Source organism: Myripristis murdjan, chromosome 9, assembly GCF_902150065.1.
Source record: "Myripristis murdjan chromosome 9, fMyrMur1.1, whole genome shotgun sequence".
NCBI lineage: Eukaryota > Metazoa > Chordata > Actinopteri > Holocentriformes > Holocentridae > Myripristis > Myripristis murdjan.
In genome coordinates, this window is record NC_043988.1 from 25,492,828 (window position 1) to 25,508,800 (window position 15,973).

The 15,973-nt window shown below is 40.7% G+C and overlaps 3 protein-coding genes across 3 annotated transcripts; 2 read left to right on the top strand and 1 right to left on the bottom strand.

The window, feature by feature from the left end:
• Positions 1–21: 21 nt before the first annotated feature.
• On the top strand, positions 22–9,389 carry acaa2 (acetyl-CoA acyltransferase 2). Its single transcript, XM_030059598.1, has 11 exons — positions 22–40; positions 254–351; positions 2,191–2,357; positions 2,786–2,914; positions 3,192–3,308; positions 3,535–3,682; positions 3,805–3,980; positions 7,799–7,928; positions 8,079–8,149; positions 8,726–8,880; positions 9,014–9,389. The coding sequence occupies exons 2-11, from the start codon at positions 336–338 to the stop codon at positions 9,096–9,098; spliced, it is 1,194 nt and encodes a 397-aa protein (XP_029915458.1). The 5' UTR covers positions 22–40; positions 254–335; the 3' UTR covers positions 9,099–9,389.
• Positions 9,157–13,716, top strand: LOC115364927 (60S ribosomal protein L6-like). Its single transcript, XM_030059601.1, has 5 exons — positions 9,157–9,432; positions 11,618–11,621; positions 11,795–11,818; positions 12,226–12,410; positions 12,551–13,716. The coding sequence occupies exons 1-5, from the start codon at positions 9,355–9,357 to the stop codon at positions 12,668–12,670; spliced, it is 411 nt and encodes a 136-aa protein (XP_029915461.1). The 5' UTR covers positions 9,157–9,354; the 3' UTR covers positions 12,671–13,716.
• LOC115364929 (dynein light chain 2, cytoplasmic-like) lies at positions 13,671–14,770 on the bottom strand. The gene is made up of 2 exons (XM_030059604.1): positions 14,621–14,770; positions 13,671–13,987 (listed from the first exon to the last, which is right to left on the bottom strand). The coding sequence occupies exons 1-2, from the start codon at positions 14,714–14,716 to the stop codon at positions 13,850–13,852; spliced, it is 234 nt and encodes a 77-aa protein (XP_029915464.1). The 5' UTR covers positions 14,717–14,770; the 3' UTR covers positions 13,671–13,849.
• Positions 14,771–15,973: the final 1,203 nt, after the last annotated feature.

Sequence of the window (15,973 nt, forward strand, 5' to 3'; positions counted from 1 at the left end):
AGATTACGCGGAGCACTTTCTACTATTTTGTTTTACTCGGGTAATTAAGATTTTGATAAATGCTACTACATAACTAAATAGATGATAACAGTGTGTGCGCTTTATTAATGTTGGTAATTTTAATTGTCTCTTTAAAAGGCACCGAGTTAGTTAAAGAGTGACATTCCTGTTGAATGTTATTATGCGAACTGAAAATAGCGTCACATTATTTAGGGGAAAGGTCGGCCATCTAGTTTTTTTTTTTTCCTCATAGATATATAACCCCGACTGACTGGAGAGACAACTTAAGTCGCCACACTTTGTTCTTGACACTCGTCGCTGGTTGAATCGTCACCATGGCCCTTCTCAGAGGTAAAAATCATCAGGTTTTTCTATAACAAGAAGCCAGGAAATCAGACTACACATGCAGGTGCTGTTCTGGAGCTGCTGCCTTGCTGTGCTTTTTAAAAACAGCCTGCTAATTCATACCTTAAGCTAAATTTAGTTTGTGCATGAGTCTAATTTACATTCACGGATATCTAGAATATCCTCACTGTGCAGCTAACACTGTATTTAAATCAGAGTACTGACGTGGAAGTAGCTGTTTGCCTTTTAAAGTCACTTTTACTTCACTACATTTTAAATTACATTAATTGAACCGTGCACATTTGACCTGTGAACCTGGGACCAACATGAACTCTACAGCCCCAGCTGTGGAGCCAGTCACGGTGACTAAAACACAGAAAGCTGTACAATTTGGGCATTTTATTTTGTCATTTCTGATTTTTTTGCAGTCATGACAATCAGGTTTTGATTCTTTTCCTCCCTTCCTTTAAGAATAGCATGTTCAGGATCCTAACATATCATTGTTTTCCTGTCTAAAAACTAGTTCAGTAACCTTATATCTGAATCTACCTGCATCTTTTATCTTATTTATAATGTGAACCTGAAGTTTACTTACTGCCTCAAGCAGAATTTTACACCGGTCATTTTTTCTTTGATTATAGTAAAATGTCTTCATGGTAACAATATTTATTGTTAGTGTGATGTTTAATCACTTTTTCCACCTGTGTCTGAGTGTTGGGATGACAGGATGGATATGTGGTCTTATACAATACAGCAAAATAGGGGAAAGGTGAGCGGTAATGTTATCAGCAGCACAGGACTGCAGCCCACTTCAGCTGATGATCAACGCAAGAGTTATGTTTATTTCACACTTTTCCACTAGCTTCTCTACAAAATCATTCTCTCACGTCACTCCATCCCTTCACCTCAGTGTCTTAATGTTTTACTGGACTGGCCACAGGGAGGATAAACTGGGATTTTTGTCAGCCAATCTGGAATACATTTTTGTTTTACATTCAACACAAATAAATAAATAAATGTAGAAATAAATTTGTTATGTAGACATGATTTAGCCTAATAGAAGAAATTCTCAAATGTGACAACCTCTTTCTTTTAAAACTACATTTCACAGTGCAGACTGTCCTAGAATAGAAAAGCTGTTAAACTATAATGCACAACAAGTAATTTATTTGCTATCAAAAGTTGAACTTTGTTCCAACTAATTTGCTGATAAACCACGTTTATGTTTGTGTTTATTTATTGCTGTGACGTGCCTGTATTCGCTAGCACTGTTTTGCTAAAAGTGTTAGCAAACACAAGGACCTCAAAATAAACAAATCTCTTGTTGTGTGCATCATACAGTTTTCTACCTTTTCTATAATCTGTCCTCTGACCCATTGGGAGCGTTTCCAGTGTCAACATCTGCTTTGCCAAGTTGCACAAGAGGCACAATGAATGCTGGTCACACTGTGAGGTAAGCCAGGGAGCGAGTGACATCAATTCAGGTAGCAGAGCAAGTGTCAGGGTCAATTCAGGTGGCACTACAACTCTGGCATGGATTCAGGTGACACAGTAAACGCTGGCATCCGTTCAGGGAAGCACAACAAACGGTGAGGTAAATTCAGGAGGCAGCCATTTTGATCAGTTTAGAGGACTCATTGACCAGCGCGTCCTGCTTCCTGTGCTCTAATCAGTAGGCCGTCCTGTCATTCATAAACTGGACATGTTGCACAGTAATCCACTTTGTCGTCACATCCTTCTGCTCTGACCTGCTCTCCTGTACGGGCCCACTTTGTGAGACAGGGTGAGGGAATAAATCACAATTTGTTAAGTTAAATTTCACTGGACTGCTCTGTCTCCCTGCAGGTGTATTCATCGTGTCAGCCAAGCGCACTCCGTTTGGTACGTACGGCGGGGTGCTGAGGGACCACAGTGCGACAGATCTGGCCGAGCATGCTGCCAAGGCCGCCCTGGCAGCGGGGGGCGTGGCACCAGAGCTCGTTAACAGCGTCATCATGGGGAACGTCATGCAGGTACTGCAGCCAGCTCAGTTCAGCATGTTGTCAACAATAATAACAAGGACAGATTCAGACCACAAGGATCACAGCAAGAAAAAGTCCATGTGGAAAAAAGATATTTGTGTGTGGTGACTTTTGTTTTTATATTTGTCTCCTAGTGTGTTTCCCTTTGCCAAATGACTGTTTTGTTTGTAATTTGCTCACTGGGCTGGCACCTACTGCACCCCTGTCTGGGCAGGAACCGGCTCTCCTCTCTCTGTGGTCCTTCTCAAGACCTCTTCCATATTTTCCCTGTTACAACTGAGTCATCCGCTATGAGGATTGAGTCAGGGCAGGTTGTCTTGTTTGTTGTAAACTTGTGGGCATGTGAAGCCCTTTGAGAGCTTTCATTAAACTTGAACTTGATTTGTTCTTCATCTTGTCATTCCTCCACCAAACTTCAGAGCTCATCTGATGCGCCCTACATTGCCCGACACGTGGGTCTGAGGTGTGGCGTGCCCATTCCAGCGCCTGCTCTTACTGTGAACCGGCTGTGTGGATCTGGCTTTCAGTCCATCATCAATGGTGCACAGGTAAACACTTTTAACAACAGAGGTTACACACTGTGTATTAAGCAATTTAGATGTCTGCTTTCCCAACAAATAAGAGTGGTGCAGATATAATGTAGATAAAGCTAATTTATATTACTATATCAATAGCATATATATCAATATATCAGTAGCAAATATGTTACCGAGATTGACATAATGTCATCATTTTAATTTGTGGATCTTACGTATTATGTTATGTGTCGTGCTGTTACTCATTAACAAAACCGAGGATGGGTGTATTTTCTGTGTGTGATTGTAGGAGATCTGCCTAAAGGAGTCAGAGGTGGTCTTGTGTGGGGGGTCAGAGAGCATGAGCCAGGCTCCATATGCTGTGCGCAACATACGATTCGGTACTAAGTTTGGAGTTGACCTCAAGGTTGGTTTTTCTTGATGTTCTCTACTTACCGTAATAGCATTATTTATTTGTTATTGTTATTAATTTTTTAAATACCTATCACATGCATGGGTCCATGCTCTGGGCACGAACATTTTATCTTCAAAGACCTTGAACAAGAAACAAAAAATTACAGCCACACCACATGTTGGCCGGGTAGGGAAAAGAGATGAAGTCCTTCATAAAGCTCTCGTCATCTCCTTGACAGATGGAGGACACTTTGTGGGCGGGGCTGACTGACCAGCACGTCAAGATCCCTATGGGCATCACAGCAGAAAACCTGGCCGACAAATACCAGATCACACGAGAAGAATGTGACAAGTACGCACACCAGACGCAGCAGAGGTGGAAGGCAGGTGAGAGCAGCTACATTTCTTATAGATCCATGGTCCTGTTACCCTGCATGTGCACGTTCACTACCCAGTGGAAGACAGTGTCTTTATTATTGGGTTAACTTTTTTTTTTCTTTAACCTCCAGCTCATGAGGGTGGTCACTTCACAGCAGAAATTGCTCCCATTGATGTGAAGGCCAAGAAAGGCACGGTGGCCATGGCTCAGGATGAACACCCTCGCCCCCAGACCACGCTGGAGCAGATGGCCAAACTACCTCCTGTCTTCAAGAAGGGAGGAACCGTCACTGCTGCCAATGCATCGGTGAGCCCAGACCACCATTTTGTTTGTGTGAAGTTTTGAAATCAACAGTTTGTCAGCTTCTCTAATTCCACTGGAACTCAATATTATAGTCTGGGATAAATCTAAAAACAGAACTGTCTCAGTTATTGCAAAGTGTACATAAGACGTTATCACCTGTTAACAACATCATATGTAGCTCCCTGACACTTAATGTCATTACTACTGGAATAAAATGGGGCATCAGTACCCAATACTCAGAAGCTGCTCAGCCAGTTTGGGAACGAAAAGATGCCCATTCACAGGTTTGTGATAGCTGGGGTTAGTCACGCTTCTTAAGGTTTGAATTATTTATTAGTTCTTGTTTTTTAACACTCCATTAGACATTATGACTTTCTGCAGTTTCATTTTACCTGGCAGTAGTTAAAATGGGAGACAGTAAACAAGCATTTTAGATAAATATAAAATTTATTAACATTCTCATACATGCATTCATTCATTCAAACAAAAACTTATTTTGTTTTTGAATTAAATTCCTACATTTTCAGTTGAGCTAAAATACACTGAACAAAATGGAAATAGTAAAGGACATAATAAAAAGAAGCAGTGGAGATCCGAACAGAATTACACATCTAAACTAACTAAAAAGGAGGGAATCTCTGATTGTCTGTAAGTGTGTCAGTTCTTTGGTTATCTCAACAATCATTCATCTGATAGACTTCACACTTGACAGGTGTTTTTTCTGACGACTCAAGAAGAGCAGTGTGTGTGAGTACGAAGTTTTTTCAGATGAGCCATTCTCCAGAAAGCTGCAAGCAGCAACACTGGAGGCCAAGCATCCGGCCTGCTCTGATTGATAAATTCTTTATTTACCGTGGGATAACCCCTTGAGATGCAGCATCTCGTTTCCAAGGGGGTCCCACACAAAAACAAGAAACAATAACAAGCAGCACAATCCAAAGAACAGAAAGACAAAATAAAATAATAAGTAACAAACCAGACAAAGACAACACTTAACTAAAACCTCAACAAGGAAAATAAAATCAGGGAAAAATAAAAATAAAGAAATTAGACCAGATTAGATTATCAAACCAATTAAATGATATGATTGAATAAAAAGCGCAATAACAAGCATAGAATGAGGATTGGGGAGTAACAATTAAATTATAATCAGAGGCATTGGCAAACAGGTTGTAAATAAGTAAATAACACATTTTTGAATATATGGAGTGGAAACACCACACGAATATTGAGAGGTAGAGTATTCCAAGTAGTGGGGGCCAGATACTTGAAGGCTTTCTTGCCAATTTCTTTCTCAACAAATGGGACGGCATAAAGAGATTGATCTGAGCTTCTTAATGAGTAACTACAGACATATGGAACAAAAAATTGTTTCAAACAGTAAGGAAAATTAAAATGAATGCATTTAAAGAGAAACTGAAACCAGTGAAATTGTCTTCTATTCTCTAAAGAAAGCCACCCAAGTGTATTATATAATAAACAATGGTGTGTGAAAAAAGAACATCCTAATATAAATCTACATAGTTTATTGTAAGCAACTTTAAGAGGTTGGAGATCGTTTTTTGATGCAGTCATATAGATGATATCCGCATAATCAATAATAGGCAGGATCAATTGTAATATAAGTTTTTTCCTAACATTAAGGGTAAAGCAATGCCGAGAACGAAACAAAACCCCTACACCAAAATTAACTTTCTTTAAAACATAATCAATATGTGAGTTAAATGTTAGTCTTGAGTCAATCCAGACCACTATCTGGAGAACTCTACCATCATTATAGTTTAACACCAAAGAATTTAAATCAGGGTTATGTTTTTGTCTCAAACCAAAGAGCATGGCACACGTTTTAGTTTGGTTGAGTAGTAGTTTGTTTTCTGAGAGCCAAGACTGAAAAATATTGAAGTCATGTTGTAGTGATTCTTGGATCTGTGAAGAGGAGGGCTTAGAAGTATAAATAATAGTATCATCAGCATATAACTGAACAGAACAATCAGAGAAAATAAGGGGAAGGTCATTGATAAAAATAGAAAAAAGAAGTGGACCCAAAGTTGATCCTTGAGGGACACCTCTGGGCTGGATTTGTAAGTCAGACTTGCAACCTTTTAGAGAAACACACTGCTTTCTACTATGTAAATAACAGTTAAACCACAAAAGGGCATGTCTGGATAGACCAATTGCATAAAGCTTGTCTAGTAATAAATAATGATCGACAAGATCAAAAGCTTTTGTTAAGTCAACAAAAATGGATCCAGTTAGAAAACCCTGATCAAAAGCTGAGTATATATCGTTTGTGAATTTTAAGAGAGCAGTAGTTGTCGAGTAATTGGATCTGAAGCCAAATTGAAATTGAGAGAGAATATTATTGCTGTTCAGATAATAATTTAACTGATTAAAAATAATTTTTTCAAAAACTTTTGCAATAGAACACAAGATTGAAATAGGCCTGTAATTGTTAGGATCAAGTGAATCACCACCCTTGTGCAGTGGAGTAATTCGCGCACATTTCCAAATAGTTGGCATTTCATGTGTAGATAGTGAAAGATTGAATAAGTCTGATAATGGGAAACAAATAATATGGGATGATAATTTAATAAATTTTGTCTCAATTCCATCAAGCCCAGGACCAGAGCTCTCTTTCAACTCAGCAATCGCATCAGCAACATCAGCGGGAGTAATAGTCTGAAAATTAAAGGAGCTATGAGTTAACTGAACAGGAATTGAACTTAACTGGGGAGGATTAGGGATCAAATTTGAACAGACAGTGGAGAAATGCTGATTGAGTGCAGAAGCAATTGGTAGTGGTTCATTCAGTATTATATCAGCAACTCTAAGCTGATTAATTGATGGATTATCTGATATATTTATAATGTCATTAATTTTCTTCCAGAACTTTTTAGGTTTATTGAAATTATTATGTAAAGATTCCTTATAATAATCAGACTGAGCATTCCTAGCTCGGGTTTTGCAGCTATTCCTAAGTTTTCTGTACACTTCCCAATCAGCAGGACTCCTTGTCTGTCGAAATTTAGCCCAGGCTTTATCTCTTTCTTTAAAGAGAGATATAATTTCCTGATTTATCCAAGGCAGATGAGTACCTTTGACTTTGACATCTCTCCAAGGGGCATGTTTATCTATAACCCTCAAAAACTCAGAGTGAAAAAAATCCCATGCATTTTGGACATCTGGAATTAAGCTAAATCGTTCCCAATTTAAATTAATTAGATCTGAAATAAAAATAGTGGTATCAAATTTCTTTAATTGCCTAATTCTAATCAATTTGGGTGGGGCTCTTGATAATTTAATTTTCCATATACAATAGATAATTGAATGGTCACTAAAACATTCTGGGAGGACACCAGCATCTGCAATTCTATTAAGATGTGAAACCAAAATCCAGTCAAGTAGGGTCTGAGAAGTAGGGGTGATTCTTGTGGGCTCAGTAATTAATTGAGTTAAATTCATGCTTGAAAAAGAAGCTTTGTCCCTACTAGAAGACCTGTCTAACCAATTTTTGTTAAAATCGCCTAGTAAAATGAGTTCATTACTACAATCTATGGAGCTGATAGTTGCTGACAAAAGGCATGATTAGAACAGGCACTATGCTGGCAAACATAAATATAATATACATGCATTGTGTACGATACATGCAAACAAAAACATAAATGAAGAGAACAAACACAAATCGACATATAATGCAATGCAAAAACATACATAAAGCAAATGACACACTCATACATTCAGTATGGACAGAGTTTTCTGCAGCACATATCCACAATGAAAAACACCGTCACCAAACACACAATGATCCTCCTCATCGGCAGGGTGTATCGGATGGTGCTGCTGCTGTGGTGATTGCCAGTGAAGATGCGCTGAAAGAGCACAAGCTGAAACCGCTTGCCCGGATAGTGGCATATCATGTGTCAGGTTGTGACCCGAGCATCATGGGAATTGGTGAGTGACACAGGTGATGGACATGCTGTACCACTTGAGCAAATATCTTTATTTCTTTCACAAAAAAATAGAGGAAAAAGAAATCATAGTATTTGGCACAATTTCTTGTTTCTTACAGTAAGACTATCTTGTGTTTTTGAATCATTCTAGGCCCGGTTCCAGCGATCACAGAGGCTCTTAAAAAGGCAGGACTGTCTCTCAAAGACATGGATCTTGTTGAGGTATGTTAATGCAGTGCAAAACAGTAAAGAAATGAATCTCAGTCACTTCATGCTACAGGGGTTTTCATGGTTGGGACTGTGGGTTTCCTGTCGGACAAAGCTTAGAAAAAGCCCCTTCTCATTTTTGCTCAATCCCTGAAAGTCTGTGGGGTCATGTACCCCACAGACTGCTACTGGATCCCACAGACATCCGACAGCTTGCCTAACATCACTGTTCATGATTCAAACTACACACAAATACATAAAATGGGCCGACTCCAAAAGCATCTATTCACTCCTGAAAACCAGGAAAAAACAGTAAAATTCTCCAGAGCTATCACTTAATTATCTATTTAATTAAATGGCAAGTGTTTGGCCTATTCTACAGCACAATCTCCTCATTACAACTAATAGAAAATTGTTTATTCTCAAGCCCTCATGAATATCTTGTTACCCTCAGTCTCCCCCACTCAGTGTTTGGTGCCCCCTTGAGGCCGGCCTCCTGCTTTGCAGCCCTCTGTCACACTGCACTGATGCACACTGACTGATTGTGCTAGGTCTTATGAAATGCTGAGGTCTGTTTTTGTGTCACAACAGGTGAACGAGGCGTTTGCCCCTCAGTTCCTGGCAGTTTCCAAATCTCTTGGGCTCAATCCAGAGAAAACCAACATCAACGGCGGAGCCATAGCCATCGGACATCCCCTCGGAGCTTCAGGAACGCGCATCACTGCCCATCTGGTTCATGAGCTCAGGTAGCTGCGTCATTACCAATTATTAATATTAATGTGCCATTAGATATCATTAATGTATCTCATAATTCAACTGATGGTGTCTGTCCCTTTAAATGGCTTCTCCTCTGATAATAATGAGCTTCTCTTCTGGCAGGCGACAAGGAGGCAAGTACGCTGTCGGCTCTGCCTGCATCGGCGGTGGCCAGGGAATCGCAATCATCCTTGAAAACACACAGTGAGGAAAGAGCTGATGTTTTCACAGCCATGCTCTATCACACCATCACCGTCCACTCACAGCAAATACAAAAATATATACCACTGATGCACATAACAGTGATTTTGGCAACCATTAACACACACTCATAAAATAGCTGGTGGTCTCTATGGAAGTGGGACTCTGCTGATTGTGTTTGCCCTGGCACAGAGGACGATTTGCATTAGGAGCTCATTTTGCCTCCTCATGTTGCCACTTGTTACTTTTTCAGTCTTTTTTTCATGAAAATATACAATAAATATTGCTGTATAATGTTGCCTTGCTTCAAGCCGTGTGAATTTTACGGGATAACTGGAGTTGTGTGGTGGTGCTCCGGCCCATGAGGCTGTGTGTGTGTGTGTCTAGAGTACAGGACAGGCGTCTAGGCCACATTGACTCTTGTAGCATATCATTAACTCAGAGTAGAGTAGGAGTTTGGTCCGAGGTTGGACCGGGGTCACTGGGCTGTTTCCATGTGGAGGAAGGTTCTGTACCTGCAGCAAATGCAAGTCTGAACTGTCATGCAACTGATGATTTTGTATTTCTCAATAAAATACTGTTTGAAAAAAGGAAAATGTGTGTGTTTCCTATTTTCTCATGTATTTATCTGTATGTGTGTGTATGTATATGTATGTGTATATTTATTTATTTATTTATTTATTTATTGGCAAGAAATTATACACTATATTACCAAAAGTATTCGCTCACCTGCCTTTACTCATACTATGAACTGAAGTGCCATCCCATTCCTAACCCATAGAGTTCAATATGATGTCGGTCCACCTTTTGCAGCTATTACAGCTTCAACTCTTCTGGGAAGACTGTCCACAAGGTTGAGGAGAGTGTTTATAGGAATTTTTGACCATTCTTCCAAAAGCGCATTGGTGAGGTCACACACTGATGTTGGTCGAGAAGGCCTGGCTCTCAGTCTCCGCTCTAATTCATCCCAAAGGTGTTCTATCGGGTTCAGGTCAGGACTCTGTGCAGGCCAGTCAAGTTCATCCACACCAGACTCTGTCATCCATGTCTTTATGGACCTTGCTTTGTGCACTGGTGCACAGTCATGTTGGAAGAGGAAGGGGCCCGCTCCAAACTGTTCCCACAAGGTTGGGAGCATGGAATTGTCCAAAATGTTTTGGTATCCTGAAGCATTCAAAGTTCCTTTCACTGGAACTAAGGGGCCAAGCCCAGCTCCTGAAAAACAACCCCACACCATAATTCCTCCTCCACCAAATTTCACAGTTGGCACAATGCAGTCTGAAATGTACCATTCTCCTGGCAACCTCCAAACCCAGACTCGTCCATCAGATTGCCAGATGGAAAAGCGTGGTTCATCACTCCAGAGAACGCGTCTCCACTGCTCTAGAGGCCAGTGGCGGCGTGCTTTACACCATTGCATCCGACGCTTTGCATTGCACTTGGTGATGTGTGGCTTGGCTGCAGCTGCTCGGCCATGGAAACCCATTCCATGAAGCTCTCTGCGTACTGTACTTGGGCTAATCTGAAGGTCACATGAAGTTTGTAGCTCTGTAGCAATTGACTGTGCAGAAAGTCGGCGACCTCTTTGCACTATGCGCTCCAGCATCCGCTGACCCCTCTCCGTCACTTTACGTGGCCTACCACTTCGTGGCTGAGTTGCTGTTGTTCCCAAACGCTTCCATTTTGTTATAATAGAGCTGACAGTTGACTGTGGAATATTTAGGAGCGAGGAAATTTCACGACTGGATTTGTTGCACAGGTGGCATCCTATGACAGTTCCACGCTGGAATTCACTGAGCTCCTGAGAGCGGCCCATTCTTTCATAAATGTCTTGTTTCACAGTTTGCATGCCTGAGTGCTTGATTTTATACACCTGTGGCCAGGCCAAGTGATTAGGACACCTGATTCTGATCATTTGAATGGGTGAGCGAATACTTTTGGTAATATAGTGTATCATCCAACAATCAGCCACCACTGTACAATACACCACTAGCCTGCATATTCAGCTTTTTTGTTTATCTTTTCACTAAGTTTTATCACATTCATGCTTTAAACTGTGATGTGTGGCTGTGCATCTACAACCACATTTATGCACAGAACAAAAAATATGTGATTTTTATTTTCATGATAGCTGGCTTTAGAATACTTAATGAATAATATTGCTGTACACAAAAAGGGTTAGGGTTAGGGTTAGCAGCCCACACACTATGAGCAATGGTTGACCTAAATAATGTGTCAGCTATAAAGCTGACGGGCAAAGAACCCTCTTGATAAAATTGGGAGTATGTGTCAAGTAGATTTTTTTCTTTTTCCCCTCTGAAAACAGCTTTTGTTGGCGTAGATGTATTCCAGCTATTACATTTTCATCTTAAAATGACACAATCTGAATCTTTAATTCAGTGAGCATAAAATACCTGTATTACTGGAGAGTTTTTTCTTTTGTTCACTGCTCTGTTAGTCTCCTGAGCTGTATATTTGAAGGGGCTGTTATACGTTTAGCTTGGCAGTTAATATTTCCTTACATAGCAGAGTAGTGGCTGCTGTTGCACTTTGGTTTTGCCATGTTTTAGAAGTGAACCTTTCAAGAATTCCTCGTGTGCTCATCTTGTGAACTGAATGAAAATCTAAAGATCAGGTTTTGTGCACACTTCTGCCTCGAGTGTAAATAAATAAATAAATGAGCTTTTGTCTCGTCTTTTCCAGCGTGTGGTCTCCTGCTTGTCACTGGTGAGGAAAACTCATGGATGTTTTGGTGGTGTAGCTTTTTGAAGTGGCTGGTTTGACATGTGCCGCCTTTCTTAACGTACTACTAAGGCAGTTGATGGGTTGATTGACAGAATATTGTTTGTACGTTTTTGATAATTTTGATAATCAGACATGTTAGACATTTACCAAGTTTTTTCCCTTTAAATATAAAATTGATAGTCTGATCAAAGACAGTAGACAAGCATTTTTTTTTTTTTTTTTTTTTTTTACAATTTTTAGAGAATTATTACTAAAAAAAAAAAAAAAAAAAAGAAATAGAATGAAAACAATTGTGTACTTGAACTGCATCCAGTTGCACCAAATGTCAGTGGGACTTGGTGATTTTTATGCTGTCCTAATATGAATGTTTTTTCTTTGGACTCCCATAGGCCCTCTTGCCCTGAACAGAGTCCCCCTGCGTAGGGCACACCAGAAGTTTGTCATCGCCACAAACACCAAAGTTGACATCTCTGGTATGAAGATCCCCAAGACTCTGTCTGATGCCTACTTCAAGAAGAAGAGGCTGAGGAGGCCCCACCACCAGGAGGGAGAGATCTTTGATACAGAGAAAGAGGTGAATTACCGACGTTACAGACTCAAGAGTACATACTTGGTGCAGCGATCGCGTTATGTGTTGAAGCGCTGACTTGCAGGTTGTTGAGTGCTTACGATTGTTGTTTTTCCCCCTCTGTTCCTCTTCATGTCCATCTACAGAAGTACCAGCTGACAGAGCAGAGGAAGGAGGACCAGAAAGCTGTGGACTGTGTGAATGTACCCAAAAATGTCTTTCACAGTGGCTTGTGCAAAGACGGCGCTATCAAACCGAACATTTGAAATGGGCCTTTTATAGATCATTCAAGGTGAACAGTGCTCAAACACGTAAAATGCGACACCAGGCTATTGTGTTCAGCGAGTGACTCACATTTCTACCTGTTCGCTTCAATTCCATTTTGTTCCTTGATGTGCATTTTAAAGACCAGTTTCCTGCACTTCAACCTGACTAAATTATTAAACCTTCTCTCAATGGAAAGGATTTTCTAAATGCCTGAAGGCTGAGTGAGGTCCTGTTGATCTCCATAAAAAATAAGTGGAAAAGTAACTAATCTCACAGGTCGACCTCATGCATGACTTGATCTGAAATTCATGCAGTGAGAAAGAGCCTTTGTATACAAACTGAATTCCCAAGAATACCAATAATATACATGAATCAGTTTTGACATTTTCCATTTAAAAATTCCAGACTAACATCTCAGACTACTTTCAACATTGTCATGTATGTTAGGACACCTAATACATGTTACATGGTGTATCCATCCTACTGTCTGTTCAGTTCATTCTGTGCTGAAGTTGACCTCCGCTCTGAACCGGTCATGGTGTGTTCACATGGTGCCACTGTTGATTTGTGCACTGTAATGTGGACAGGTGTGTTAATTGCTCTGCCCCACCCACTTGATGAAAAACATTCAGCTCCTCCAAAATATTACCAAAATCAAAATATGCCGCTTGTATGATCAATCTGTTGCAATTCCTGAATTATGCTTTAGAAAACTTAACTGTAAATTCAAGCAGTAGCCTGAAAAATAGTTTCCGCATTCTCTCCCCTTTTCCATACTCACCCAGATCTGGGAGAATGATCTAAATCACATTTCATACTTTAACAGACAGTGAAGGAGCACTGGTGGGTTATTAATATCCTGATTCAAAACTATATGTTCAGTGATGCAGTGCAAAGAAATGACTACTCAAGAGTTTCACCCATACCACACAGCCAAACAATTACGCTTTAATTAAAAAAATGACATGTCTAATGTCACAAGACAAAAATAAATACAAGTGTTTCATTTCTCTTACATGGCCACGTTGTTGTTTTTTTTTTTTTTCTCTCAAAAACAGAAGAACAAAGTAGAAAGCAGCACAGAAAAAAGGCGGTGCCCTGGACCAGGAATGATAGAGCCTTTCTGTTTAATCAGTCAGTACTTTATGGTCAGTTGGAGTTGGGGAGAGCATTTTCCCTCAGCCGGACTTAAACAGCAGGATGGCGACCTGGCCCAAGTAGAAGTAGATGAAATGCTTGGTCTCGTGAGTCACATAGCTGCCAAAGTTCCTCCCAACAATGCAGTGCCAGGTAGGATTGTATTTCTTGTCAAACTCCTGGGTGGGACAGAGAAACACATGATGCCGTTAATGAATCACTGCTCGACACTCATTTTGAATGGCACGCTCAGAAAAACCTATGTGCAAGTTTTTCCAAATTAGCTTTTCATTACTACGCTACATGACAAGGCGTTGGTCTGGACAGTGGAGTCCACTGGAGAGTATGGACGCTTTATCTGAGGCCACCCTTACCGGGGCCACAAAGACAGATTATGAATAATACAGGATAAATTGCTCAGAGGGCAATGACAGGTTTACTGATCGAAACGTGGACAGTAAATAAAAAAGCTGGGTGTGTAAGGACGCATGACGCAAAGGATAGTTGATTATTACAGGAATGCAACGCATTTAGGGCACATTTTACATAACCATGATCTCACTGGTTTCACTGGATAACCACACAGCAGGCAAGCACAGCTACAGCAGTCAATGGCATGGCAATACTGAGCGGTGATATCAACTTAGTACTCTACCGCAACCGAGTCAGAGAGTGCAAGTGAATGGTGGGTTCTGGTTGCGTCACCACATACACATACACACACACACACACACACACACACACACACACACACACACACACACACACACACACACACACACACACACACACACACACACACCAGTAATTACCTTTTTGATAAATGCAGCGATGTCTTTCTCGATGTTGTACTTCTCCAGGGCCTGCGTGGCACACTCCACGGCGTCCTGCTGCATCTCCTCCGACATACACTATATTACCAAAAGTATTCGCTCACCTGCCTTTACTCATACTATGAACTGAAGTGCCATCCCATTCCTAACCCATAGAGTTCAATATGATGTCGGTCCACCTTTTGTAGCTATTACAGCTTCAACTCTTCTGGGAAGACTGTCCACAAGGTTGAGGAGAGTGTTTATAGGAATTTTTGACCATTCTTCCAAAAGCACATTGGTGAGGTCACACACTGATGTTGGTCGAGAAGGCCTGGCTCTCAGTCTCCGCTCTAATTCATCCCAAAGGTGTTCTATCGGGTTCAGGTCAGGACTCTGTGCAGGCCAGTCAAGTTCATCCACACCAGACTCTGTCATCCATGTCTTTATGGACCTTGCTTTGTGCACTGGTGCACAGTCATGTTGGAATAGGAAGGGGCCCGCTCCAAACTGTTCCCACAAGGTTGGGAGCATGGAATTGTCCAAAATGTTTTGGTATCCTGAAGCATTCAAAGTTCCTTTCACTGGAACTAAGGGGCCAAGCCCAGCTCCTGAAAAACAACCCCACACCATAATTCCTCCTCCACCAAATTTCACAGTTGGCACAATGCAGTCTGAAATGTACCGTTCTCCTGGCAACCTCCAAACCCAGACTCGTCCATCAGATTGCCAGATGGAAAAGTGTGATTCACCACTCCAGAGAACGCGTCTCCACTGCTCTAGAGGCCAGTAGCGGCATGCTTTACACCATTGCATCCAGAGGCGGTCCTGGCTAGTTTTGCGCCCTGGGCGAACCGTCCCCCACCCCCACCACATCAGGCCTATCATTTGTTAACATCCTATTAACTAAGAATAACACACTAGAAATTACTCATAAAGCTATATCACATATAGCTTACAAAATGTCATGTCAGTGTATAGGAAGTTATTTAGGTTACCATAGACCCACGTATAGCAAAAAAAAATTAAAAATTCCACAGTCAGGACGTATTGTTTACCAAATCCACAGACTAACAGGCCAATGTGAACTTGCACTTGTTGTGTTGCAAACACAAACTAGCCTATGGGTGAAATTAATTCCATGACATGATAACTAAAATTCTAATAGTTGCTAGTTCAGCAAAACTAAAAACCAAAAAAAAAAAAAAAAAAAAAAAAAAAAAAAAAAAACTTCTGTGGCTAAGTGGCAACATATTAGCAAGAGGCTAATAAATAGGGTATAGGCTACTGTTTCATTACATGCACAATTAACGTCACGCATAGAGACTTGCATACCTTTATCTTTTGAACGTT

Coding starts and splice junctions, on each gene's coding strand:
- LOC115364927 (XM_030059601.1), top strand. CDS start 9,355: ATGAAAATATACAATAAATATTGCTGTATAATGTTGCCTTGCTTCAAG. Junction 11,819..12,225: donor TGGTCTCCTGCTTGTCACTG/GTGAGGAAAACT, acceptor GGACTCCCATAG/GCCCTCTTGCCCTGAACAGA. Junction 12,411..12,550: donor TCTTTGATACAGAGAAAGAG/GTGAATTACCGA, acceptor GTCCATCTACAG/AAGTACCAGCTGACAGAGCA.
- acaa2 (XM_030059598.1), top strand. Junction 3,981..7,798: donor TCACTGCTGCCAATGCATCG/GTGAGCCCAGAC, acceptor CCTCATCGGCAG/GGTGTATCGGATGGTGCTGC. Junction 8,881..9,013: donor CATCTGGTTCATGAGCTCAG/GTAGCTGCGTCA, acceptor CTCTTCTGGCAG/GCGACAAGGAGGCAAGTACG.
- LOC115364929 (XM_030059604.1), bottom strand. CDS start 14,716: ATGTCGGAGGAGATGCAGCAGGACGCCGTGGAGTGTGCCACGCAGGCC. Junction 13,988..14,620: donor TCGCTGCATTTATCAAAAAG/GTAATTACTGGT, acceptor TGTCCCACCCAG/GAGTTTGACAAGAAATACAA.